At 37.7% G+C, this 27,963-nt stretch overlaps 1 protein-coding gene across 6 annotated transcripts in view; it reads right to left on the bottom strand.

Annotated features, from left to right (window-relative positions):
• KCNN2 (potassium calcium-activated channel subfamily N member 2) overlaps positions 1-27,963 on the bottom strand; it is a 543,720-nt gene that overhangs the window by 113,698 nt on the left and 402,059 nt on the right. For 5 of the 6 annotated variants that reach the window (XM_066382032.1, XM_066382033.1, XM_066382035.1 and 2 more), the window contains one exon: positions 6,292-6,710. In XM_066382032.1, coding sequence (XP_066238129.1) covers positions 6,292-6,710 — 419 coding nt within the window. Of the gene's footprint in view, positions 1-743; positions 795-6,291; positions 6,711-27,963 lie in introns of those variants that run through there. The other variant, XM_066382036.1, reaches the window with a different exon arrangement.

Here is a 27,963-nt window from a genome sequence, read left to right as displayed (position 1 = left end):
TTTTTTTAAATTCCCAAACTGTGCAGAAAGCTACCATCGCTTTCTATCTCTGAAACTTGGGTAGTGACATATGTCAACTGTTTCCCAGAAGATGTGCCAGATAAATGTTCTTTTCCCCTCTTGGCTATTTCCAGTGCACATTCACATAGGAAATGCTCTGCAAACTTTTACAGTAAAAAAGAAAACAAAACAAAATGCTTTTCTTTGTGTTAACACAGCACTGGCCCACAGTATCCAGTCCTGCCCCTTGCAGAACAACTACTAACCTTCTCCACAAACTATCCCATGAAATACACTTTGGGATGAACACGCTATCTTTACAAGACCAGTGAAACCTCAAAGTACAAGTCTGGATGGGAAAATTCCCAGTTATAAGGATTCAAAGCTCTCAAATTCAAACTTCTTCTAAGACATACATGTTCCTGAAGTTTCTTCTAACATATATGATTGAATGCCTGGCGTAGGACCCCATGAACATCAGATCCCTTAACAGCATCAGGCCACACTTCCTCAGCACTTCAGAAGAGAGTGCTCTTTCCAGGCTGAAAATCCACCTCACCAGGACAGACCAGACCAGAGACAGAAGGGAAACTGTGGTCTGTGCTGGGACAGTCTCCTCTTGACAAACGCAGGCCACAGAAATAATGCCAAATATTTGGCCCTCTGCTTCCTCTCAACTCTCTCTCTCTCACACACACGCATACAGGGGTGGGGGAGAGAGAAAGAGAGGTTTTATTACTTACAGGTATATCAGAGGTGTGCGGTCTGCCAGGGAAAGTAATACCTCTGGGAATAGATGCCTCTTACAGGTGCCCTTCTCATTAGGAAAGAACCTTTCCCAGAAACCTCTAGTCATGCTATTCTCAGTAGAAGGCGAGGGATAGGTTTGCAAAACAAACTTCTCTAGAAAGCCATCTGCCTCTCTCTCTCAAAAGCTCTCTCCTTTTAAAAATATTCTTAGACATTCTAATTAACTAAGAAAAGAATTTCTATCAAGTGAATCTCCTAAATACTAAAAAGTGAATCCCCTTTAAATATAGAGGCAATGCTTTCATAGACCAAAGATGTACTTCCTGGGGTTCATTCAAATCCAAATTCCAAACCAAAAAAGAGACTGTGTATTGTATTAAGTATTGCAAACTACACAAAAGGGAGGGAGAGAAGGAGGGAAGTAAACATCTAAGAAAGTATAAGATGTAGGAGACATCATCTTCAAAATCAACTTTGTGAAAAACAAACCAAATTTTTTATATCTTTGTATCTTACAAACCACAATATGGAGATTATGTGCAGTAAATGGGAAGTTTAATAAAAAACAAAATGTGGAAAATCTTCTACTTACAATGCTGGTTAATGATTTTCTTTTCTTTTTTTCACATTTGTACAATTACAAAATGTTACCTTTGGAAGCTTATCAATCCATTTCATTGAAGGAACAAAGGTAAAAAGAAGTTAGCTGCTTGGCCTGAGGTCACTCAGCCCTGAAATCGTACAACTGGGACTACATCCCCATGTCCTAGTCCAAAGTCTGGTCCTTCTCCATTACCCACAACGCCACTGATTTTTTCCCTTTTCTGGAACTACTGATTACACTCTCATTCTTGATATGAAATGAGCAATTTTCACTTTCTAGTGCATTCTATACGGAAACAGGAATGATCTGTCACCTAACAATTTGAGCATGTTAAAAAACACACATACTTTGAGCTGCTAAGAAGATTTGACACAGCTTTGCCTCAGGCTCTCTGTATTTGGTGACAGTGGGTTATGACAGCTAAGATAAAATTTTTGAAAAGAAAAAGGTATATGCACTATTTTGAGGCTATTTTATTTAATTGGCTCTTGGGAAGCAGATCACTAGGGGCCACCCATTGAGATAATGTACATATTGCTAAACTATGTTTTCTTCTTCATTGTTACATTGTGATGCTAACTTTTAATTAAGATCATCTTCAGTCTGACCAGGCGGTAGTGCAGTGGATAGAGTTGTCGGACTGGGATGCAGAGGACCCAGGTTTGAAACCCCGAGGTCACCAGCTTGAGCGTGGGCTCATCCAGCTAGAGCACGGGCTCACCAGCTTGAGTGTGGGGTCACTGGCTTGATCCCAAAGGTCGCTGGCTTGAGCAAGGGGTCACTCGCCCTGCTGTAGCCCCCACCCAACCCAGTCAAGGCACATACGAGAAAGCAATCAATGAACAACTAAGAAGCCACAATGAAGAATTTATGCTTCTTATCTCTCTTCCTGTCTGTCTATCTGTCCCTCTCTTTGACTCTTTCTCTGCCTCTGTCAAAATAAAAAGATCATCTTCATAAACTAAATAGGTATATCAACTAAGGTTTTCCACATTTACTCTTCAAACTTCATTGGCACATCTGCTCGAGAAAATATCATAAGCTTCCAAATACCATGACTGCTAGGGAACAAAGCATTACCATTACCATAAGGAGTCTACCTTTCTTTAAAAGGAAAACTTTAATCCTTCAAATGCCATAGTTATATGAAGTTCTAAAAACGGTTCAGATACATAATATCAAAAACTAGTCACTATTTCTGACAAAAACAGGCAGAGTCAACAAACACATTGACCTCAGCTCCCTCCCCAGCCTCCCATTTAACAAACAAAAACAAGAAACATAAAAGTATAAACCCATACGTGAGGCAGGAAAAGTCAGAATAGAGAACAGAAACCCTAGGTTTTGAACCCCTCCTCCTCTCCTTGGTTAGAAAACTTCAGAATACAACTTGTAGAGAGACACCTATCCCCTCACTGCCCCCTCCTTCCAATTTCCTGGGGGGGAAAATAGTTGAGACAATAAAAACTGCCCTCAGCCAGAGTTGGCAGCCATGGTGACCTAATTCACAGTTTTGAAATTGCTCCACCTTCCAGATCACCATACCACCATCCAGATTGAAGGGACTGAGATGACCTGCCCCAGTAAGCACCTCCCCACACTCAGGCCACACAACATGCCAGAGATCATGAACCATCCCTATTCCCATCCCATGCCCATAGCTGAAAAAAACCTCCACCCAGACCCTGGATATGACTTACTTCTGAGTTCACCCGCACTCCCCTCCTCCTTGAGTGTGTACTGTCACTTGAATAACTGCTGTGCTTTGCTGAATCTCTTTGTCTCACTCTTGAATCCCTTCTTGTGCCAAAAACCTTGACACAGCTACACTTGTTGAGGCCTCCCTGGATCTCCTCGTGAGCTCTATGGCATCATAAGAACAACAAGAATGAGCAAAGAAGCTAGAAAGCCAACTGAAAATAGATAACTGACTTACCTGACTTGAGAAAGGAGAATTCTAGACCAGCAGTGGTGAAAAAAATCAAGAAGCAACCATACCATATTCCCACTGAGAACCAATACCCTCCCCACCCCGCAAAGAGCCATGAACTCTAGGCACTTGTATTTCTGTAAGTGGAGACAATGACAGAGCTTTAAATGCAAGGGCAGGTTCAAATACTGCATAAAAGCAGTTAAACACCTAGATTCCCACTGGCTTTGCCTTTTCCAATCTGCGGAATTCTGGAGATTTACTGTATGGAGGGGTAAAACACGAGGTCTGCGAGCTGACTGCAGGGAGTCAACCCTGTGGAGAACAGGCCTACTACTGGGATGCTACTGGGAGAATACACAAACGTTCACATACTAATTGCTGAGACCTCTCTGCTCTTTCAGTTCACAGAACACTGTCACCCAGGCTTCTACTATCACGGTAGGACAGTAAAAAGGTTCCCCATGGACCAGTGGAATTGTTCAGAAAAAAGAAAATAAAGAAAGACCCTTTTATCAGTGTTCCATACCCCACACCCACATCACCCTTTAGTGAAGCCCACAATACCAAGTTCTATATCTGTACAGAAAGAATCCAGTCAGTTCCCTAGTACCTCACTTGTAAGTATGAGCAAATAGTCAGAGTTATCTAAATGCTATTTTAAAGCTTTTAAAATAGAAGCCAAAACAAACAAACAAAAATTGAATCTTTGGGGAGACAAAAATATATGAATAGAAGAAATGATCATTAACACCTCCAGAGAAATTTAACAGTACAACTATGAAAGGAAAGCATGATGCGACTTAAAAAAAAATAGGCATTCAGGGATCAAAAATGAGACATTGAAAAATAATGCACAGTAAAGAAGAAATAAAATCCTAATAGAAAATTTAAAGATAAAATTAAGGTTATCTCCTATCTATAGAGGAAAAATAGAGATAGGAAACAATGAAGGGGGGAAAAAACAACAGGAAATTGAAGAACTATTACAGGAGGGCCAGTATCCACACACCAAAATAAAGAAACAAATCATTAAATAATGCAAAAATTTCCAAGAATTGAAGGATGTTTATTCTAAGACTGAACAGGCCTACTAAATTACCAGTATACTGGGTTAAAACAAATTCACAGCAAGACAAATCCTTGTGCAATTTTAGAACATTGATCCTAAAAGATTGCAGGGTAGAGCAAATCAAAAGTGAGACTAACATAAGACTATTTACTGTATGTCAGAGGAAAATGGAGTCTTCAATATTCTGAGGGCCAGTAATTTCCAATCTTGACTGTTATATCTAGCCCGGTTATCCATTCAGCATCAGAGAAGAATTAAGACTTGTCATAAAGGTCTGAAAAACTACATCTCTTACCCACTACTTTTTATTAGATGCTACTGGAAGATAAATTCTGACAAAACAAAGGAATAAATGAAGAAAGGGGGGGGACCAGGTTTAAGAAAAAGGGCTCTTAACACAAAAAGACAAACAAAATCCCTAACATTATGAAGAAGCGTGTTGAAAAGTCTCAAGAATCATTTATTCAAGGTTAAATTGATAGGCTCTCCAATATACATGAATCTATTATAAGAATATTTACATGATGTGGAAGAATTTAGACATGATTTAGTGGAAAGTAGATAAAAAACAAAAAATAAGAAAACTTAGCAAATAAAATGAGGCAATTATCAATTCCAGAGAAAATAAAAAGATGTCCAGAAAAGGCAAAATGATTCTATTTTTCAACTGCAAATGCATCTCACATAGTCTTAATAATATAAGCCTGGAATATAGGTTAACAGTGTTTACATAATTTATTGCAAAGATAGAAACTACTTTTGGGGAGGGTAGAATCGTCAAGGGGTGTGTACTTGTAATTGAAAGAAAACTAAAATCCCAACCTCTATAAAAATGTAGATGAAAAATCTAGATATAACAATGTAAGCAATATCATTTAGAAATATAAAAAATCAGTTATCAAAGAAATGACTAAGAGAATTTAAAGTGAATTACTTCTGGAAAGGAAAAATGGGGGAGGGTGTTGTAGGTTTGCTGTTTTTGCAACAATTCTCACACAGATATTTTTCTTCATTAAACTGTGTGTGTGTGTGTGTGTGTGTGTGTGTGTGTGTGTGTGTGTAAAACTTGGATTTTCAAAAATTAAATTTAAAAAAACCTTGTTACTACAAAGACCAACATCCTAATAATGAAGAGTTCTATACATTTTTAAAGAGTTCCTTTCTATTGCTAATTTCAACTTGACTTTTCTTAACCAAGGTCACATGAGCTTCCTCCCTCATGACTGAGTTCCTCCCATTTAGGTAACAAATCTATTTTTGTTTGTTAATTAAGCAGCAAGGTTAACATCATTGATGCTATAACTGATTAATTCAGACTCACTGAGCAACTCCTGTATTCTGAGAATGTGAGTCTAGTTTTAGAATGCCATTGCTCTTCAGACACGAAACAAATACACACTGCTACTTTTCACTAACTGTTGAGAATCTGATAAAACTGAGTATCACACCTACAGCTCCTTTTTCGTAACCACATGAACACTATTATAGATAAGAATTACAATCACCAAACCACTCTGAGATATCCCCTAGAGTTCAGACATCTTGCATCACCGCTTTACTCTCGGATGTCTGTCTCAACAGTAATCAACACTATGACCAGTGAAGCACCAAAATGATTCAGTATAACCATTCAACAAACATTTCTGATAGAAGTCGCCTATTCAATTTGCAGGTCTCCAAATTTTTACAGATTCTAAAGGGAGCTCTCTATTGAAAACTGATAAAATTTTTAAAAATGCATAATCATAAATGCATTCCTGTATGCAGAAATCTTAAGAAAAAATTTTATCCCACTCATTTCAAAGAAGCCCATCAGAGAATCCAAAATTTTCAAGAGTGAGTCACTATGGGCCTCTAATCTAAAATGCGTTCTTTGTCCCACTTTCAAGGATACCATATGGCAAATTATGTTCTCAGGAAAAGAAACAAACTTACCTTTCACAAGCTCGGACAGTCCATGCGGCAATTATCCATAATGAGATACTAAAAACCAAGAGTACAGTTCCTGGGCATATAGTCATTAAAGTCTTCATAACAAAACGTGTATTGAAGTTTATCTTATTAAGTGCTCCAATGCTTCTAGAGGAGGCATCAGTGAAAAGTTTGCTATGTAAAAGCATGACTCTGGCAATCAGATAGAGTCTTAAGAACATTGGTATAGATAAAATAATATCCACATCAGCGGTGGTTGTGGATGGGGCATAGGAGAAGGCAAGCCGGGCCGTCCATGTGAACGTATAATTCCCAGGTATGGGATGAATAGCACACACCAGTATTTCCAAGCAGATGAAGAAAATACGCTCATAAGTCATGGCTATTCTCCAGTCATCTGCTCCATTGTCCACCATGAACAACTGAAAAAATAAAGTAGAAAATCAGCTTCAGTATGGCATGAATGGTCCACAAGTGTTAGTGCAGATTTTAAAAATACATAACAGATGACTTTCAGCAATCATGGCAAGCTAGAGGTTATAACTTTAAATGCTAGCCAGGTACACTATTTTTAGAAAATGGTATTGACACAAAAAGGAGAATTTCATTTTGTAAAAATTAAAATTAAAAACTTGCTACACAGGTGCTGAAATTATTTTGGAGTCCGTGCTCCTGCTACAATCATGTACGTAACATCATTTTAAAATAAGGGGGCTTGGGCCTATTGGTAAAACACCCCCCTTAGATGAAGTCAGATGAACTTGCCTTATGACAAATTTTTCTTCTCTTTAAGGGTTTGGCTCTAAACCCTTATGCAATTCTAACTACATTTTCAGTGAAATCTATTTATAGTGCCTCTGCAATCAGTTATACCCTATAATGCAACTACACATGAGCAGGAAATCTCATTCTTGGCTTCAGAGCAAAAATCAGAAGAGACCACGAGCAAATGTGGCAGAAACATTTCCTCCATTAAACTCATGCTGCTATATCTTCTATCTCTTTTTTTCTCTCATCCTTTGGGTGATTTTCAATCTTTCTTTCTTTAATAAAGATTTCTGTTTCCTATTTCCGTCATTCCTTATAGCACAATTAAAGAAAGAAAAAGGAGACAGATAGATGAATGGATAGATCAGATGATAGATAGATAGATAGATAGAAAAAAAGATGATAGATAGATAGATAGATAGATAGATAGATAGATAGATAGACAGAAGGAGGGAAGAAAGAAAGGAGAGGGAGTAGATGGGAGAGAGAAAGTAAAAGGGACAGAAAAAGAATGTTTCCTGTCTTTGTGGCTTTCCAGTAAACAAGTCCACCATGCTCTGAGATCCATAAACAACCAGAAGCATTTGAAAATGTGTGGTGACATTTCTGACTGCCACAATGACTTGTGGGGGCTACTGGCATTTAGAGTCAGGAAGCCAAGGGTGCCAACCATGCTGCAATTCTGGGAGTTCCACACACTAGAAAGACCTGTTTGCCCAGAATGCCAATAATGCTCCCCACTAAGGAAGATGACATATTCTTTGCCTTCTGGTAAGTAGCCAGCTTATATAGAAAGCATGAGATGAAAGCAACCCGAATAAGAACCCAGCATTCTCAAGGAATAAAATCATAAAAGTTGGCAGAGCAGGCTTCCACTATGGCTGCATTCTGTGTGCTCTGTTCTTCTAGAGTCAGGAAAGTCATTTCCCCACCAATTTAGTTGATTACAATTCCTATTCTAAGTAAATTCTTCTGCAGTTTGTAGTTACTTCTCATGCTGTTATTCAATCACTATCAGCACTGTTACTTTGCAAGGACAGGAATTTGAGGACAAAACGACTGCTCTTTTCTGGTACGTCAAGAAGATAGAAAACCAGCAGAATCTTTCAGAAACATATCTAATTTTAACAAATTAAGTTATGACAACATAATGGCTTTAGGTATACCTTCCTCATAACTTTTCATCTAGGGACCTTAAAGTGTCTGACAGATGGTAATAGACAATAAAAATTATATTTTCCCAGTTTCCAGTAAAGAAAGAGGTTATAAATAAAACAGCCCAAGCTGGCTATAGAAATATTCTTTCTTCAGTCTCACCCCTTTAAGTATCATGTTATCATCAACAGGGTTTCAATAATATACTATATACAAAAGATTGTATAGATGTAACGGCAGAAGCCTTCTAAACTTCTTATCAGTAAGTATATATTGAGTACTGTATAACTCTGAAGAAATATGACCCCCACATCTCTTAAGATTTTTTAATCCAAAAGAATGTGTCCCTCAAACTAGTTCCTTTGAGTGGCTATATATGTTTCAAAGATGTGGTCATCGCTCTCTTTGGAGACTGCTTTCGGGGTCTGTTAATAGTCACATAAGAGAAACAATACTGTTCATTAAATCTACATTTCCATTTCTACTGAAAATGGTATTACCCAGGTTGGTTGCCTACTTTCTTCACCGAACTTGGCTCTGAATGACTTGGCAAAAATCAAATCCATCCCCAAAGGGGCGAAGCATCACCAGCACTCCGGATAATCACAAGATGTGCGCAGATTGTGAGCACAATTCCAGGACAGGTTTCCCAGCACCATTTTGGGCAACGGCAGCATAAATGCAGAGTAAGCACTTTCCCAGGCAACTGGTAAAGAAATGCCAACTTAGATGTACAATTCTGATACATAGTTTAAAAATAGTCTCCTGTCCGTCCGGGACTGGCCCCCCTTCCATCACTTCCGGGGCCCTGGCTCCTTCTACCTCACTCTGCTCTCTCTTCTCAGGGTCCCTTCCATTGGCCCCTCAGCTCACCTCCTCCCCAGGCTGGTTCTCTCTATTCAGCCTCATGACTTCACCTTTATCTCACTGGCAGCTGCAGCCGCCCCGACCCCCTACCTTCTGGTGAGCCTGCCCAGGTGACCTCCAATCTGGGACCCGATGTCCGGGCTGCTTCCGGTGGACTGGGGCCCCCACATGCCCATGCCTTCAAGCTCAACAGAACCCCCGCCGTCACCTGTGATCTTTCCCCCGCCCTCCATAGCATCTGCTCTAAACAATCACCTTTCTTCCCAAGGGCCACCTGGGTTCCTCCCTCTCTCAGCACATTTTCTCCCCAATCTCAGAACTATCCTCTATTTTATCAGCTGCAAGCTTACCGACATCTCACCCTCGTCTCCTTACTGCCCTTCTCTTTTCCTCTCTCTAAATCACTGTGACACCAAAATCTAATTCTCCTGTAATGAGAGACTATTTTCTTTTCTTTTTCTGTTACAGTAGACATTCAGTATTAGTCTGTCTGTATTAGTTTAAGATGTACAGCACAGTGGCTAGACAATCGTGTACTTTACAGAGTGGTCTCCCCACCCCCACTATTTTAAGTACCCACCTGCCCCCATACATACTACGATATTATTGACTATATTCCCCATGCTGTAATTTAAATGTCTGGGACTTCTCTAACTACCAATTGACACCTCTTAGTCCCTTCACCTTTTTCACCCAGCTCTACAATGCCCTGTCCCCCTCTGGCCACCATCAGTCTGTGTTCTATATCTATAAGCCATTGCTACTTCATTTGTTTGTTTAGTTTGTCTTCCTTTCCCTCTCAGCAGACTGTGCAAGCCAGTTTAAATCTCTTCTGTTGTCTAAAATCTGAGGACTTTGAACAAACAAGAACGCCCACTGAATCTATGTGTACCCTAGGTCGTGTTCGTTTTCTGAATTCTCTCATTCCCCAACACCCTGATGTGGTTTTGCCCCCATTGCGCCTCACTGCTCTTGTAGAGGTCATTAAAGATACCTTAATTATGAAATCACTCCTTCTTGATCTGGCATTCATCACTCCTTCCTTCCTAAAAAGGATCTCCTTTCTTGGTTCGTGTGTTATATTGGTTTTTTCATCTGCTGCCACTCTGAAGGATCCATCTCAGTTTCCCTAAAAACCACCTTCCTCCTCCCCAACTAAGTGCCTCTGCTCAACTGAGGTCCACCCTCGACTCTTCACTCACTCTGTCCTTTCTTGAGTGATCTCCTCTTGTTGTCCATCTCCATTATCACACTCTTCCACCTTCTAATGACCATCTTCAAATGTAAGTTATATATAACCCCGTTGCTGTCAAGATTAAAAACAGTTCAAAGGCTCCCATTCCAACACTCAGTTGTGCCTACCTCTTTAACCTTATTGCCTCCTACTCCCCTTACATTGCCCTCTGGTTGAAGATTCTAGAACACACCACCCTAATCATGCTTCTGTGTTTTGTATATTCAGTCCTATGGACTACAACATCTTTTTACCTAGAAAATTCTTATTCCTTTACAACAACACTCCACAGTCATCTCCTGTAGGGCACTGTCCATGCCACAGTCAAATCTAAAAACTCCTCCCTTCATTCCACCAAGATCCTTGTATGTGCCTCTTATAGATGCTGTCACAGAAGACAATAGGATTTCTTTGTCAGTCTGTCACTCCTACTTGACTGTGAGGCTCCTTGAGGACAGAAACCATGTCTACCTAGTAGAGGTAAATGTTTGCTAAATGAACTGCCTTGTTATTGCTCACTTAATTTTGACTATACTAATCACTGCATAAATCCTAATGTTAATATACTCATGGAAGAAGAGAATACTAAAGCATAGTCCAAGTGAACTAAATCTATGACATTTTTCAAATCTGTAGGGAATGCATCCTACTAAATGCTAAGTCACTGCAGCAGCATAATTTTACAAGTCCATAGGACATCCAGATAACTTTCTTCAGTATCTTCCCCAGAAAAATTTCCTATTATATAGTTGCTTTACTTTATCAGGGATTTAATCAACAACTGAAATAATTCTGTTTTATCATAGTATATACATATTTCAATGCTAAAATTAAGGGAGAAATATTTTCTTCTACTGTCCACATAATCCTCGTTTTTAATTGCTGTTTGTTCCTTTGTTTATTCACTTATTTACTAAATATCAAATGTACTGAACACTCACTATGAGACAGGCCCTGTGCTATGTACTAGGCACACAACAGGATTTACAACCAACGAGGAGTCGGCCTCATGAAACCAGCTTTCACCAGGAGAGAAGACAAAGTCAAGAAAGCAGACTTAGAGCAATTTAATAAAGTAATTATGTCTGTAGACACTGCTAGAAAGGAAACAAACAAAATATGAAATAGAGAACAATAAATTAGAGGTGGCAGCAGATGCAGCCATCGGGGAAAACATCTGGAAAAGGAACCATTGAAGACGGGACCTGGACAGGTCTCACGAAAAGAGCCAGTCATATAAAGGGCCAGGAGAAGAACATTTTAGGCAGAAGAAATAGCACATAGAAAGGCTGTGGTAATTAGATATGATTACATGCTAAGGAAAGAAACAAAACACCGGAGTGCCTAAAGTTTAGTGACCATGGGGCAGAGTGAAAGAGATGAGTCTGAAGAGACAAACAGGGACAAGACATTCAAGAACAGACTGGATTCCACTTTCCACGCAGCAGGAGCCTACTGGAGGATGCTGGGCAGAGAAATCACATCATCTGATATACAGCTGTCAAGGCTCCTCCTTACTGCTGCGGGAAAACCAAGTGCACAGGGAAGATGTAACTTAGGGAGTGTCACTGCATTGACTGGTTGTTAGTATCTCCATGACCCGGACCAGAGGGTGGGGGTTGCCACAGAAATGGAAATAGGGGTACACTAGAGATGTAGTTTAGAGATCTTGTTCGAGCTTTCTGATGGGCTGAATGTGGAAGTAATTAAAGAGAGAGAGAAAAGGACCATACATAGCTGAGTTTCTACTCTGAAAAACAGTGGGTGACTGGGCCATTTCCTGAATACAATGAGTTGGTGGGGGCAGGAAGGATAGAAAGAGAGGAAAGAAAATATTCCATTTTGGCCTCTGTCACCTGAGTAGAGATGCCAAGTAGGCAGCAGTATATGGTAGGATTCAGAAGGAGAAGTCTGAACTATTGAAATAAATTTGGAAGGCATCAGTATGTAGGTAGTTTTATGAGATCCAAAGAAAAAGTGGCCCAGTCTGAGGAACCCCAAATGAGGAAGGTAGCTGGAAAGTCAAACTGTAAAATAATATTTACTAGATTTAGAGATGTATGCATTAACATATCTATATTCTACAAAGAAAACAAGAACATTTTAAAGATCACTTACTCAAAACTGATTCCAAATCAAGTATTAAACCCTAACTATAAAAATATTCCCACTATATTATACATGATCAATATTATATATATGATCTGTTTTAAGCTCTCTGGGTGGGGGAGTTAGAATAATTAGAATGACAGATATTAACACATCTCTGTATTCAGTTTTTATTTTGATGTTGCTAAGAGAAGAAAGATGTTAGGGTGAATGCATGACAGCCTGTGTAATCTACTTTAATACTAGAGCTATGGGTAATGGTCTTTGCCAAGGTACTGTAGTAACTTGCAGGCACAACAGAAAATGCCCTCAGAGTATATCCCATCACAACTTGAACTTTCCAGCGCAACTGTTCATGTTTGCTCAGATACCCAAAACCTACTTCAAGCTCATTGTCCAGGAAGAATGGGCAGCGAGAATCATCAGAAGGAAAAGGGTCTGGAGTTTAGTGGGAGGTACTGCCACATGATCAGGGCACCTGCTGGTGTGGGGACCTCTGCTCAGCCAGCTCAGGAAAGTGAGGAGCTCAGCAGCAGAAGCCTCAGGCACCTTCCACACATGCTTGTCCTCTCCAATGAGGCTGCAAGCTCTGTGGTCTGATCTAGAACAGTGTCTTACACAGATTGGTTTTCCTTTCTAGTAGAACCCAGGCCGTGCTCAGCATAAAAGTGGTGCTTAAGAAATACATACTGAATGACATACAGATGCCAACAGACATATGAAAAGATGCTCAATGCCACTAATCAGAGAAATGTACATTTAAACCACAATGAAGTATATCCTCACACCTGTCAGAAGGGCTATTATCAATAAAGCAACAAACGACAAGTATTGACAAGGATGTGGAGAAAAGAGAACCCTTGTGCATTGTTGGTGGGAATGCACACTGGTGTAGCCACTGTGGAAAACAGTATGGAGCTACTTGGAGTATTTATCCAAAGAAATCCAGAACATTAATTTGAAAAGATATATGCATCCCTATGTTCATTGTGGCCTTAGTTTATAATAGTTAAGATATAGAAGCAACCTAATTGCCCATCAGGATAAAGAAGATGTGTTACATATATTCAATGGAATATTACTCAGCCATAAAAAGAATGAAATCTTACCATTTGCAACAACACAGATGGAACTAGAGGGTATTATGCTATGTGAACTAAGTCAGACAGAGAAAGACAAATATCATTTGAGTTCACTTATATGTGGAATCTAAAGAACAAAATAAACAAACAAAACAGAAACAGATGCAGAGATATGAGAACAATCTGATACTTGTCAAATGGGGATATTTGGAGAATCGGGTGAAAAAGATAAAGGAATTAATAAATACAATTGGTAGTTACAAAATAGTTATAGGATGTAAAGTGTAGCATAGGGAATATAGTTAATAATATTATAATTCATAAGTTATATAAATACCTAATCACTATGCTGTACATCTGAAACTAATATAAAATAATATTAAATGGCCTGACACCAGGCAGTGGCATGGTGAATACAGCATTGGTCTGGGACACAGAAGACCCAGGTTCAAAACCCTGAGGTCACAGGCTTGAGTGTGGGCTTGTCTGGCTTGAGTGTGGGCTCACCAGCTTAAGTGGGGGTCACTGGCTTGAGCGTGGGATCATAGACACGACCCCATGGTTGCTGGCTTGAGCTCAGATGTCGATGGCTTGAGCCCAAGGTCGCTGGTTTGAGCACGGGGTCACGTGCTCTGTCAGAGCCCTCTAGTCAAGGCACATATGAGAAAGCAATCAATGAACAACTAAGGTGCCGCAACAAAGAACTGATGCTTCTCATCTCTCTCCCCTTCTGTCTGTCTGTCCCTATCTGTCCCTTTCTCTGTCTCTCTCACAAAAATAATAATAAATAACTAAATAATACTAAATGTAAATTGTAATTGAAAGATAAAATAGAATAAAAATACATACTAAATAAAATAATTTTAGTTATAAATTAAGAAAGCTAGTATAGGTAGAACAACCAAGAAAACTACAAAATGAAAGAGTAATAAGGGAGAAGCAGCCCTGGAAAACTATGAAACAAAATAACTACAACCAGATGGTACTGGCACAAAAAGTAACTGAGAGGCCAGAGTAGAAAGTTCAATACAGACCAAATACATGAGAAATTCCATGGTACTATGAAGGTATCAGTGGGGAAAATACAGTTTATTGAAAAATAACTTGGGGACAACTAAGCAGCCATCTGGAAAATAAAGTTGAAGTGATGTCTCATACCAATATATCAAGAAAAATTATAAGTAAATGAGAGATTTAGAAACAAAAGCGAAATGACCAACACATTAAGAGAAATCACATAAGAATTATTTTGTTAAGTTTACAAAAAGAAAGGCCTTATAACTGACCAAAAACAAACAAACAAACAAAAAACACAACCCAAAAAACAAAAATCCAGGCCCTTAAAAAACACTTTGACTACATAAAATTCTGGTTTTCTGCACCCGGCCAAAACTATATATATTAAAGAGAATAAGGAGATGAACACCAAACCTTGGAGAAAATGTTCATAACTATTATCCCAGAGGACTAATTTTCTTAATTTATTAAAGTTCCTCTAAATCCTTAAGAAAGATGAGCAGTTTACCGGAAAAATGAGCAAAGGACACAAACAGCAGTTAATGAAAAAGAAACCAAAAATGGCTCTTACAAAAATCTCAACCTTAACCATGAGAAAATGAGATCCATTTTTTTTTTTACCTGTCATTATTGAAAAAAAGCTAAAAGTTTTATAACACACTATGCTTGTGAAGGTATGGGGAAACAAGCACTCTCACATGTTGTACATAGAAGTGTAAACCAATATAATTCCTCAGGAGGAGGGCAACTTATCAGGTTATATAGGCACGTCCTCTTTGACCATGCAGTTGCATCTTACATGAAAGCTGTCTTATTGATATATGTATATGCATAATAGTGACCATATCTGATCATGTGTTACAGCATTACTTGTATATTAGCAAAAGAGTATAAATAATCTAAATATCCACTAATATGGGTAGAGATTTAACAAATTAAAGACATCCACAAAGTGACCATTAAAAAAGTGAGAAAAACTGTTACGACTATTAAAGAAAGTGGTCTAGTAAGTAATTGACTTAAAAGAAAATCAAAAACCTTTATGCTACTACTTGTGCAGTTTTGTTAAGGGGGAGAAAATACATTTGTATTTGTACATCTATAAAATATCTCTGAAAGAATGTTCTAGAAATTAATGACCAGTGTTGTTTAGGGGAGGTGAACTGAGTGTCTGGGGATCAGAAATGAAAGGGAGAGTTTTAATTATATAATCTTCAATACATTTTAATTTTGGAACCATGTGAATAAATAAGCATAAGTTAATAATAAATATGAGAAAATGATTGTGAAAAAAAGAGGAAGGAAAAATTAGAATGAATGAGGTCATTAGACATTCAAATGCATCCCAACACACACTTTACATGCACAAAACTGCAAAATTAGAAATAACTGGCATTCATAAGGACGACCTGTAGGACCAAACACATTCAGTTCAATTTATACCTACGGTATTCTGCCTACTAAGGCAAAACCTGAGCCATTACATTACATAACTGTTTCAATACAAGGAACAAAAATAAGTAAGATTTCTTGGTTAACCTTTAAACCAAATATTCAATAAAATGGAGCTCTTTTTTCATTCCATTGTTGAATGCTTCTATTTCTAAGGTTCTATGGATACAAAGATTAAAAACACCTCTAGGTGTTTGGTGACAGAGATAAGTATAAATGAATGATTACTGTGTCTATAGAAAGTGACAGAACAGAGAGGTGAAGATGACGCTGAGGAAACACAGAGAAGGGACAGGGAGGCCACACCATGGAATGGTACACTTCCTTCCACAGTGGTTGCCAGGACTCTGTATAACTCAGGACTATGAACTTCCAATTCAGTTCTAGGATATTTGGAGACTAATTATCTAAAAGACAATGCACAAAAATGTTCATCCAAAAAAAAGAAATCCTTTCCTTAGAAGTCAGCTTTTGGATAAAATAGAGTGAAAAAGCCACTACAGAGGCAAGCCAAGTAATGAGGTTTTTCTTAATTAAAGCATTGCCAAAACTCAATCAACAAAGTTAGACCATGATTACTCGTCACATGCTAGGTCAATGGACAAACAGAGGAAGAGAGAAGATTTTCCAATGGTCTCATGGGGATTTCCTCTAAGACCATCAGCCCAGAAATACAGAAGGAAAAACGAGAATGGCTATATTCAGAATTCATAGCAATTGTCCAGTCCTGAGCACTGAAAGGAGACAAGCAAAGCTGTTTGTCACCCGCTTACCATACAACCTGTAACCTTTCCTCGCTTTTGACACTTCCTGCCCATTCCAGCAGTCATGTGCACTCATGCTGTCCTGAGAGTTTTCTGTGTCCAAGGAAAACTATGCAGTAAAGTATTAATCACTGAAAAGCTAACTGTTCCCTGGGTGAAGAACTCAAAATATCCACTAACAAAGAAAGACGTTAAACAAATTAAGGACGTTCACAAAATGACCATTAAAAAAAGATGAAAAGTATTATGTATTATTAAAGAAAATGGTCTAGTTAGTAACCAAGTTAAAAAAAACCCTCTCTGCCACTACTTTTGTTAATAGGAAGACATATAATTTATATGTGAATGTATATAAAGTATCTCTCCAAAAGAATATTGTACAAATTAATAAGTGCTGCTTAGGAGAGGAGAACTTAGTGGCTGGGGACTAGAAATGAAAAAGAGACTTTTAATTATATAATCTTGGATGCTTTTTAAATTTTGTAACCATGTGAATAAATGAATGTAAATAAATTCAAGGGCAAATGAGGGGAAGGCACCACATACTATTTCGAAAATGTAGCCTCCCCTAACCCCTTCCCTGGAGAAGAAAAACTGGCTTAGAATGGAGAAAATCAAGGCTCGTATTTCAGATATTCTAACTTGTTATATGACCTTGGGAGGTCATTTAAACATCATGGACTTTATTTTGACCATCTATAAAATGGAGATAATATTTACTGTCTCTGAAAGCAATTATAATGATGAACACATACCATATATTGTGGACAATACCGTTAACTGGCTAATCCAATGTCATTCCTATCCTTTTTCTTTCTTGCCCATCTCCATTACAGAAATATCCATTTTCCCAGACTCTTTTTACAGGTATAGCCAGTACTGCAGTTCAGATGGGAAGTTGTAAGTAAAACACTGTTGGAAAACTAATTAGAATGTCTTTGATTTTTTGGATAAAAATGACATCTGGCCAGCATAGCCTTATTCCTTCCCTGCCTCCAAGCCTAAACAGAGTGATGGCTGAGTCTGCAGCAACTAGCTATCTTGTGACCATGAGAAAAAGTCCAAAAGAATCACAACAATGCCAGCATGATATCTTAAGCCACTGAGCCAGCAACAACCACTTACTCTATTTGTTTAAGCCCCCATTAGCTAGGTTTTCTGTTATTTGAACAGCTAAAAGTATTCCTACATTTAATTTAATACACACTAAAGTGCTGTATCAAGGTCTATAAAAATAATGAATGATTATTAATTTAAACACTTCAAGGAAAGGACAGCCAACAAGGGAATAATCCAAAGGGGCTGTATTTCAAATAATTTAAAACACAATAACTATGAGTGGTGAAGTTATTTCTGGGTGGGTGGTGTTTGTTCATCCCTTTTGAATATCAACCACCAGCTTAGAATATAATGTAGTGTGACTCATAAAAAATACACACATTTTGAAGCCAAAGGAGATTAGATTTAATTTTTGGCTTGACCACTTACTAGCTAAATGAGTTTGGGCAAGATACTTAATCCCTCAAAACATCAGTTTGTCATCTACAAACAAATTAAAATAATGGCAACCTTATATGATTATTACGAGGAAACCACCCACTCTGCTGACCCTAGTAAAAATGACTCCATGAATAAGTAATAATATTCCATGGATCCTCAGGAGGGGCAAGTACAGGAATTAAGTATTAACTTTTTTTTTTTTTTTTCATTTTTCTGAAGCTGGAAACAGGGAGAGACAGTCTGACAGACTCCCGCATGCGCCCGACCGGGATCCACCCGGCACGCCCACCAGGGGCGACGCTCTGCCCACCAGGGGGCGATGCTCTGCCCATCCTGGGTGTCGCCATGTTGCGACCAGAGCCACTCTAGCGCCTGAGGCAGAGGCCACAGAGCCATCCCCAGCGCCCGGGCCATCTTTGCTCCAATGGAGCCTTGGCTGCGGGAGGGGAAGAGAGAGACAGAGAGGAAAGCGCGGCGGAGGGGTGGAGAAGCAAATGCGCGCTTCTCCTGTGTGCCCTGGCCGGGAATCGAACCCGGGTCCTCCGCAAGTATTAACTTTTGATATGAAAATTAGTCATGGAAGAGGAGGAAGGGAAATTGGTAAGGAAAGACAAATTAGAGCAAAGTCAGAATTTAAAAGAACTACAGAAACTTTGACTACCTATTTTTGAAAGAATTCTAAATGATTTGCTAAAAATGATGAGTTTCTGAAATTTTCTTCTGGTACTTAGACAACAGTTTTGTCTATAGCAGAAATTCTAGAATTTTCTAATTCTAGGTAAGATTTTCATAAATTCATGCCCTGCTGATCTTAAAACTTATTTAGAATCTTAACTCCCCTTCATGTGGCTTCTCTCAAGTGAGCCCACACATTCTATTGTCCCACTCAGGTATTTTATACACGTTGATGTAGTGTCAGTTAATTTTTCTTACAATGCATTGAAATTTATGTAAACTGACTTTTAAAATGACCTTTGAACTTCTTAGGAAAGAATAATTTTCCCCCCTTTAGTTCTCTCAACAGAAGTGATATCACAGAAAGCAATAAGGTACACGGCTTAAGAGCTTGTAATCTAGAATCAGACAGATCTAGATTCCACTCTGAACTCAACTACAGACTACTTCTGTCACCTCAGGTCAAATATTGCTTAACCTTTCTAAGCCTCGGTTTAATCATTTGCTAAGGTCTGATTAGAGTATTTCTCTCACAGGGCTGAAAGACCACTGAATGAGATAGTACTCAACAAATGTTAGTTTCTTTCATAATAACTAAGTTCAGTACTGTGTCAACAGTTGGCTTCCAATGAATGTACTCTTAACTAACTAAAGGTGGAACAGAAAGAGATGGACACAGGTACTAACACCATTGATCATAGCTATCAGAAAGGACAAGTATCAAGCCTGGAGGTCATGAGAAATAAATAAAATTCCTTCATGGTCAGTTTTTTAACTAATTTTTCACTGGCATGCTGATGTTAACTGTCTATAAATTTTGGTAACCATCTTCAAATAATTTGGGGGAAGAAATGGATAAATTCCTAGAAACATAAGTTTTAAGACTAAATCAAGAAGAAATAGAAAATCTGAACAGACTGATAACAACCAACAAAATTCAATCAGTAATCAAAAAACTCCCAACCAATGAAAGTCCTACACCAGAGAATTCACAGGTAGATTTTTCTAAACATAGAATTAACACCTATCCTTCTTAAGCTATTCCAAAAAATAAGAGGAAAGAAACCTCCCAAGCTTATTTTATGAGGCCAGTATTATCCTGATTCAAAAATCAGGCAAAGACATTATAAAATAAGAAAATTATAGACCAATATCCTGATGAACATACATGAAAACATCCTCAATGAAATATCAGCAAACTGAATTCAGCAATACATTGAAATGATCATATGGCATGATCAAGTGGGATTTATGCCTTGGATGCAAGGTTGTAGAGTAATATCTGCAAATCAATTAACACAATATACCACATAAACAAGTGAAGGATAAAATCACATGGTAATCCCAGTAGATGGAGATAAAACTTCTGTCAAAATCTAGCACCCATTTATGATAAAAACTCTCAGCAAAGTGGGAAGGAATATTTTTTAACATAATAAAAACCATATTTGACAAACACAAAGCTAACATTATTCTCAATTGGGAAAAGCTAAAAGCCTTTCTCTTAAGATCAGGAATAAGACACAGATATCTTCTTTCAGCACTCTTATTCAACATATTATTCAAAGTCCTAGCCACAGCAATCAGACAAGAAAAAGAAATAAAAGGCATCAAAAAAAGAAAGGAAGGAGTAAAACTGTTATTATTTGCAGATAATAAATATATTGTATATAGAGAACCCTAAAGATTCTACCAAAAAAAACCCTACTACAATTTATAAATGAATTCAGTAAAGTAGCAGGATACAAAATAAATATTCAGAAATCAGTTGTATTTTTATACATCAATAATAAACTATATAAAGAAAAAAAATTTAAATCCTACTTACAATTGCATCAAAAATAAAATATGTGAAAATAAATTTAATCAAGGAGTTGAAAGGCCTATACTTAAAAAGTTATAAGACATTGAAGAAGGGAACTGAAGAAGATACAAATAAGTAGAAGCATATACTGTGCCCATTAATAGGAAGCGCCGTATAACATTGTTAAAAGGACCATACTAACCAAAGTGATTTGTAGATTCAATGCAATTCCTATAAAAATATCAATGTCATTTTTCACAAAACTAGAACATATTAACAAATGTATATGGAACTACAAAAGACCCTGAATTACCACAGCAATCTTGAGAAAGGAAATCAAAATTGGAGGTATCACACTACCTGACACTGCAAGATTATTGTAACCAAAACCACATGGTACTGGCATAAAAACAAACATATAAATCAATGGAACAGAGAGTCCAAAATTAAACTGATCTCTAGATGATCAATTCATACGTGACAAAGAAGGCAAGAACATACAATGGGGTAAAAACAATCACTCGGTCAATGGTGTTGGGAAAATTGAACATATACACGCAGAAAAAATGAAATTATGCTATCTTCTTACACCATATTAAAAAAAAGTCAAAATGTAATAAAGACTTAAATATAAGACCATGTAACTCCTAGAATAAAACATAAGCAGTAATTTCTCTGACATTCCTCATAGCAATATATATTTTTTCTGCTATCTTTCCTCAGATAAGAGAAACAAAAGAAAAACTAATGATACTACATGAGACTAAAAGACTTAAATATAAGACCATGTAACTCCTAGAATAAAACATAAGCAGTAATTTCTCTGACATTCCTCATAGTAATAATTTTTCTGCTATTTTTCCTCAGATAAGAGAAACAAAAGAAAAACTAATGATACTACATGAGACTAAAAGTATAACATCAACCAAACAAAGGCAAATCTATTAAATGGAAGAACATAGTCACCAATGATACATCCGATAAGTGATCAATATGCAAATTTATAAAATAACTCACAGCCCCAAACCAAAAATAACCCAAACAATCCAATTACAAAATGGACAGAGACCTGAATCGACACTTCTCCAAAGAGGACATACAGATGGCCAACAGACAGATGAGAAGAAGCTCAATATCACTAATCATCAGAGAAATTCAAATTAAAACCTCATACCTGTCAGAATGGCTAACATCAATAAATCAACAAGCAACAAATGTTAGCAAAGATGTGGAGAAAAGGGAATCCACATATATAAAGACCATATATGACAAACACCCAGCTAACATTATACTTAATAAGGGAAAATCTAAAAGCATTTCCCTTGAGATGCACTGTTGGTGGGAATGCAAATTGGTGCAGACACTATGGAAAACAGTATGAAAGTTCCTTAAAAAAAAATTAAAAATAAAACTACCTTATGACCCAGCAATTCCACTTCTGTGTACATATCCAAAAAAACCCAAAACACTAATTTGAAAAGATGTATGTAGCCCCAGGTTCATTGCAGCATTATTATAATAGCCAAGATATGGAAGCAACCTGAGTGCCCATCCTTAGATGAGTGGATAAAGAAGTTGTGATACATATAGACAATGGAATATTACTTGGCTATGAAAAAGAATGAAATATTAGCATTTGTGACAACATGGATGGTCCTAACGGGTATTATGCTAAGTAAAATAAGTCACATAGAGAAATACAAATACCATATGATTTCATTTATATGTGGAATCTTAAAAAAATAAATGAACATCAAAAGGGAAAAGACTTAGACGCAGGAAACAAACTGATGATTGTCAAATGGGAGGGGGCATAGGGGTCTTGGTAAAAATATAAAATAATATTGAATGTCAACTGTAACTAAAAAATAAAATTATTTTAAAAGCTAGCTAAAAGGCAGTTCACGTTTTTATCTCACTTGTCCTATAACAGTCCAACTAAAGCAGAGGCAATTGAAAAATTTTGGTCACACTGTGAATTACTGAAAAACCTAAAGCTCAAATTGAGGTCTTCTAGCATTCACAATATTTGATGGGAGCATGAGGTTGAACTGTAAAGTTGGATGCAGATCAAATATTTATAAAGCAAATACCACCTACTCACTAATTTACATTATTATTTCTAAAATGTCACATCGTTACTCCCTGATGATCCTGGATGACAGTAGCTCCTTGGACCTCCTGCTTCTCTGGCAGAAGCAAATGCTTAAATAAACTTGCACATTTGCATTTAAAGCCCTGTGGTAACAGAAATAGACTACTTCCTAGTTTAGGCTTTCTCCAAATTAGATATTCATAAACACTGTTTTTTAAAACTTATAAACCTCAGTTTCATATAGTACTTGAGATGAAACTTAAAAACTTTTAAAACGTGTTTAACTTAGCACATGTTAACAGAGCCAGCCACTACTCTAACCTGTTATGTGTATGATTTCATATAAAACACACAGTCAGTAGGTAGACACTATTTTCTTCCCTAGCTTAGGAATGCGGGAACTGGGGCTCAGGCATTAAGAAATGAACAAAGGTTATATGGTACTAAAGTATGAGGTTAGTAATGAACCTAAGCAATAAGTTCTATATTAAACGTCCTGTTTGTCATCAATACTTAGCCAGTTGTAAAACAATTTTAGGAACAAAAGAAGAGACAATGTGGCCCTGGCCGGTTGGCTCAGCAGTAAGCATCAGCCCGATGTGTGGAAGTCCTGCTGGTTCGATTCTTGGTCAGGGCACACAGGAAAAGTGACCATTTGCTTCTCCACCCCTCTCCCCTCTATCTTTTTCTCTCTCTTTCTCTTCTTGCAGCCATGGCTCAAATGGTTCAATCAAAATTGGCCCCAGGAGCTGATATGGCTCTGTGGCCTCGCCTCAGGTGCTAAAATAGCTCGGTTGCAGAGCAATGGAGTAGTGGCCCTAGATGGGCAGAGCATCGCCCCCTAGTGGGCTTACTGGGTGGATCCCAGTTGGGGTGCATGCAGGATATTGTCTCTGTTTCTACCTCCCGACCTTTCACTTAATAGAGAGAGAGAGAGACAACACTAGCAACAACATTAAATGAACCCGGGCATTGTTGACAGGTTTGGTTATTTGGGGCCCTAGCATTCAGCAATGGAGAAGAAAACAGCAAACGAAGGAAGAGAACTATTATAGTCAGTAAATCAGTTATAGTAAATTAGCTATATTGGCACAGAGGAAAGCACACAACACATAACCACACACACACTCTAAAAACCAGACACAAGGTTTAAAAAGACACAACTGCCTTAACTCACTTAATGATACACCTCAATCAGCAAAAGGGCATCAATGTAATGCAGCAGAAGGCAAAATCTCCTGTTCCAAGCATTGGTGCTGGCAAAGGTTCTATGAGATTTAACGGATTCTCTCTTTGAAGGCAGTAGTATATAGAATCATTATGCCTATGTATAAATGTTAGAAATATTCCTACCTAGATCTTTAAAATATAAATTGATGTTAAAATAATGGATTGTAATTATTATAGTTCTAAGGTTCAATTTAGAACTCTATAAACAGATACAACATCTTTCATGAAGGGCAAAAAGGTTCAAGACATTTTTCAGACACACAGTGTAGAGTGGAAGTGGCTCTTTAAGGACAAGACACAAGCTAGAAACAGAAGGCAGAAGGGAAGAGCAAAGGAATGAGGAAGCATGCTAGTAAGACTAAGTGGAAACTGACTGTAAAATATTGTAATCATCAACTTCATCACAATGACTCACTTGTATTAGGTTGGAAAAGCGAGATGTAAATGAAATACTAGACATCAATAACATAGATTAGGGGTGGGAGGGAGATTAAATGAATTAATGACCCTCCAAGGGTCATTATATTGGGTGAAAGAATGGTAGAAATTCTGATTAACTTCAGACACCGTTAAGAATACCTCTTTGGTAAATATTTAAGAGTAACTGCTGCCTGACCTGTGGTGGCGCAGTGGATATAGCGTTGACCTGGAAATGCTGAGGTCACCGGTTCGAAACCCTGGGCTTGCCTGGTCAAGGCACATATGGGAGTTGATGCTTCCAGCTCCTCCCCCCCTTCTGTCTCTCCTCTGTCTCTCCTTTTCCTCTCTAAAATGAATAAAAAAAATATTAAAAAAAAAAAGAGTAACTGCTAAAAAGGGAACAAATAGTATACCTTCTAACCTGTTAGAGAAAAAAAAGTAAATTTTAAAAAATCTTCATATCAGCAACATAAGGAAAAAAGAACAATAGAAGCAGTGAAAAAACATTATGAAATCAAAATAAATGTTAGAAATAGGTAGAAAAAGAACAGTTGCTATAATTAATGTAAATGAACTAAACATCCAAAACATAATATAGAGTGAAAAAAATGCAAAATAACAGATACAGCAGAGCATCTATGAGAAAGTTAAAGAATTACAAATACTATGGATTGTTTATAAAAGCACTTATATTTAGTGAGCAAAGAAAAGCATGGCTGGCAGGACATACACACACATTTCTGAATGGCAAGGGCCTCTGCGGACAGAAGGAGACAATGAGACTTGGAAGAAAGCAAAGAATATTTCAACTTTGGCTGTAATGTTTCTTACCTATGATAAATAAAATTTGGGGTGGAGGAATAGGTAAGAAACAAAAAAGCCTCCCCGTTGACAGGTAAGAGGCTGTAGAGCCCCTGGGAACAAATGCTTCTGAAATGTCACGGAATCTAGTCTCAGAGTCGCCCTCACAGCATTGGGCCGGGGGCTTTCTTCCTTCCTTTTGTTGTCTCAGGGACAACAAAACGCTCTGTTAGAGCTGAACTCAGTAAAAAGCAGCAGCAAAAGAAGAAAGTCACCGGAATGACTCCTCAAGCTCAACTGCTTAGTTGTGACGACTGGGAACACATCTCAGGAGCACCTGCTACGAGAAACCAAAGTCTAAGTACAAACCACAGGCAAAATTTTTTTTAATTCTTTTATTGTTGTTGTTGTTTTTTAATTTTCCTAAGCTAAGCCTTTAAAGTTTCTTAGAATAGAGCATTACAAAACATGGTATACCCAGTCTGATGACTGTCAAAAGTTAAGCAAAAATGTACTCACTTCCTTTTAAAACATTTTTCCTAACTAGGTCATGGCTGCCATGAGTTGCTACATTAATAGTTACTTTTATAATTAAAAAAATTGACAAAATAGACATTAAGTGCACATCTGTCACAACCAGCCATGCCTGAATTAACCATAATGACGTCCTAATCGTGAGGACTAGCTTTGAACACCTATGTGGTAAGACCAGTTAGGGCTGGGATTGGTGACTTTAATAAAGCTTACCAACTTCTATTTTTTTAATTCAAATTAGATAAATATCCTGTTTCACTGTTCCATTAAAGAATAAATCATCAGAGGGACCACAATCAAGTTTGCTTTTCTCCAGAACCCATGTTAGGTCCATTTTTCTACCCTAACACTGTGGGAAATGACACAGGTCCAGAAAGTATTCCATGCTCACCAGACGGCCAAACCTAGAACTACTGTATCTTGAAGGTAGGATGTAGAAAATGAGGAAGGTAGAAAAAAATGTTCATTTATTTGCCAGATGGAAGGGGGAGCTGAGTGAAAAAGGTAAAGGGATTAAGAAGTACAATTGCCCATTATAAAAACAGTCAAGGGGATGTAAAGTACAACATAGGAAATATAGTCAATAGTATTATAGTAACTGTGTATGGTGTCAGATGGGTACTAGACATTGGGGGGATCACTTTGTAAGTTATAAAAATGTCTAATCACTATGCTGTACACATGAAACTAATTTAATATCATATATTACTGTAATAAAAAATAAAATATTTTATAAAGGAAAGATAGAAAGTAAAACTCCACATACTTCTTGAGGAAGCTTCTCTACCAAAAAGAACCACCAACCTTCTTAAATAATTCTGTGGTAGTAAATAAGGGAGTAGAACTTATCTGTGGCAAAAGAGTTCTGAGAGGCAGAAAGAAGGTATTTGCTGTCGTTGTAGTCATCTAGTTCTTTACCTTATGCACAGAACCAGTCCTCCTGTTCCTGAGGTTTGTGTTAGCGACACAGAATTTTAGAACGAGAGAAAATCTTAATCTCTCTAGATGGCAGGAATTTTAAAGTTTCATATTTCTTTTGAACATATTAAAGTAAAAACTCAGGCTATGGCCAAAACATGATATTGAGGATACATGACTGTTAAATTGGTAGAGAATACATAAAAATCTGAGGGAAAAATAAATAAAACCGGTAAACTCTATGTTGCTACATTCTAAAATTTGGAGAAGTGATAGAAAGACTGAACAGTCTTATTATAAATAAGATTTCAATCAAATTTAATGGAACAAACATTTTGAGCCTATACCACAGTGTTTAGTGAAGAAAAAGAATCAATGAAGCAGCCTGTGACGTCAAGGACCTCACAATGCAGGTGAGAAAAATTTATAAATCAACAGTTAGAGCTCAATTCAAAAGGATCCACTAGACTCAAGCATTGTGATTTCGGAAAAGTTACTTAATTTCTTCATATTTCAAGTTCCTCAATAAGATAAATATACCTACTACACTAAGTTATTACGTGATTACAAGGTAATCCAAGTGTGGCCCTTGCACAGTCCCTGGCACACAGAGAGAGCTGAACAAATATTACCCATGTGCACCATCATCGTGACTTATGGCAGGATTATATAAGTACAAGATGCTAATAAAGGCGGAAGACAAGTAGGTCAGCCTGTGCGATCAGGAAAAGCCTGCCAGGGAAGGAAACCTGAGCGAGGTCCAAAGGCAGATGGATGCAAGTGTATAGATTCCAGGTAACAGGTGCAGCACGTACGCAGAGGCGCCGAGAGCTGTGAGAACGACACAGCTTTGGCTCTCCAAATGGTTTTGAATGGTTTCAGTAATGTATGTCTATGTGTGTGTGTGTTTTGTGTATACAGGAGGCACAGGGTGTGTGCTATAAATGATTAATGAGGCTGAAGGGATGGGAATGATCAGATCACAAAGGACCTTATAGGCTCCAAGGAGAAATCTGGCTTTTCCTCAACAATATTCACTGTATGCATCAAAGGTTATCCACATGGATGATATCAGTTATATATGCCAAAATAAATAGGTATTTTAAAATTTCAAATATAAAACAGTAAAAGAAAACAATGTAAGATTTTAGTGTCCAGGGTCTAAATTCTTTTCAAGGTTATGAGAAGAGGGGGGTGGGGAGAGAGAGAGAGAAGAAATAAATGAAAGAAAAAAAGAAGAGTAAGAATTG

This window comes from Saccopteryx leptura, chromosome 4 (assembly GCF_036850995.1).
Source record: "Saccopteryx leptura isolate mSacLep1 chromosome 4, mSacLep1_pri_phased_curated, whole genome shotgun sequence".
Classification (NCBI taxonomy): domain Eukaryota; kingdom Metazoa; phylum Chordata; class Mammalia; order Chiroptera; family Emballonuridae; genus Saccopteryx; species Saccopteryx leptura.
The sequence above is the reverse complement of the archived record's forward strand: the minus strand, read 5'-3'. Positions and strand labels throughout refer to the sequence as shown.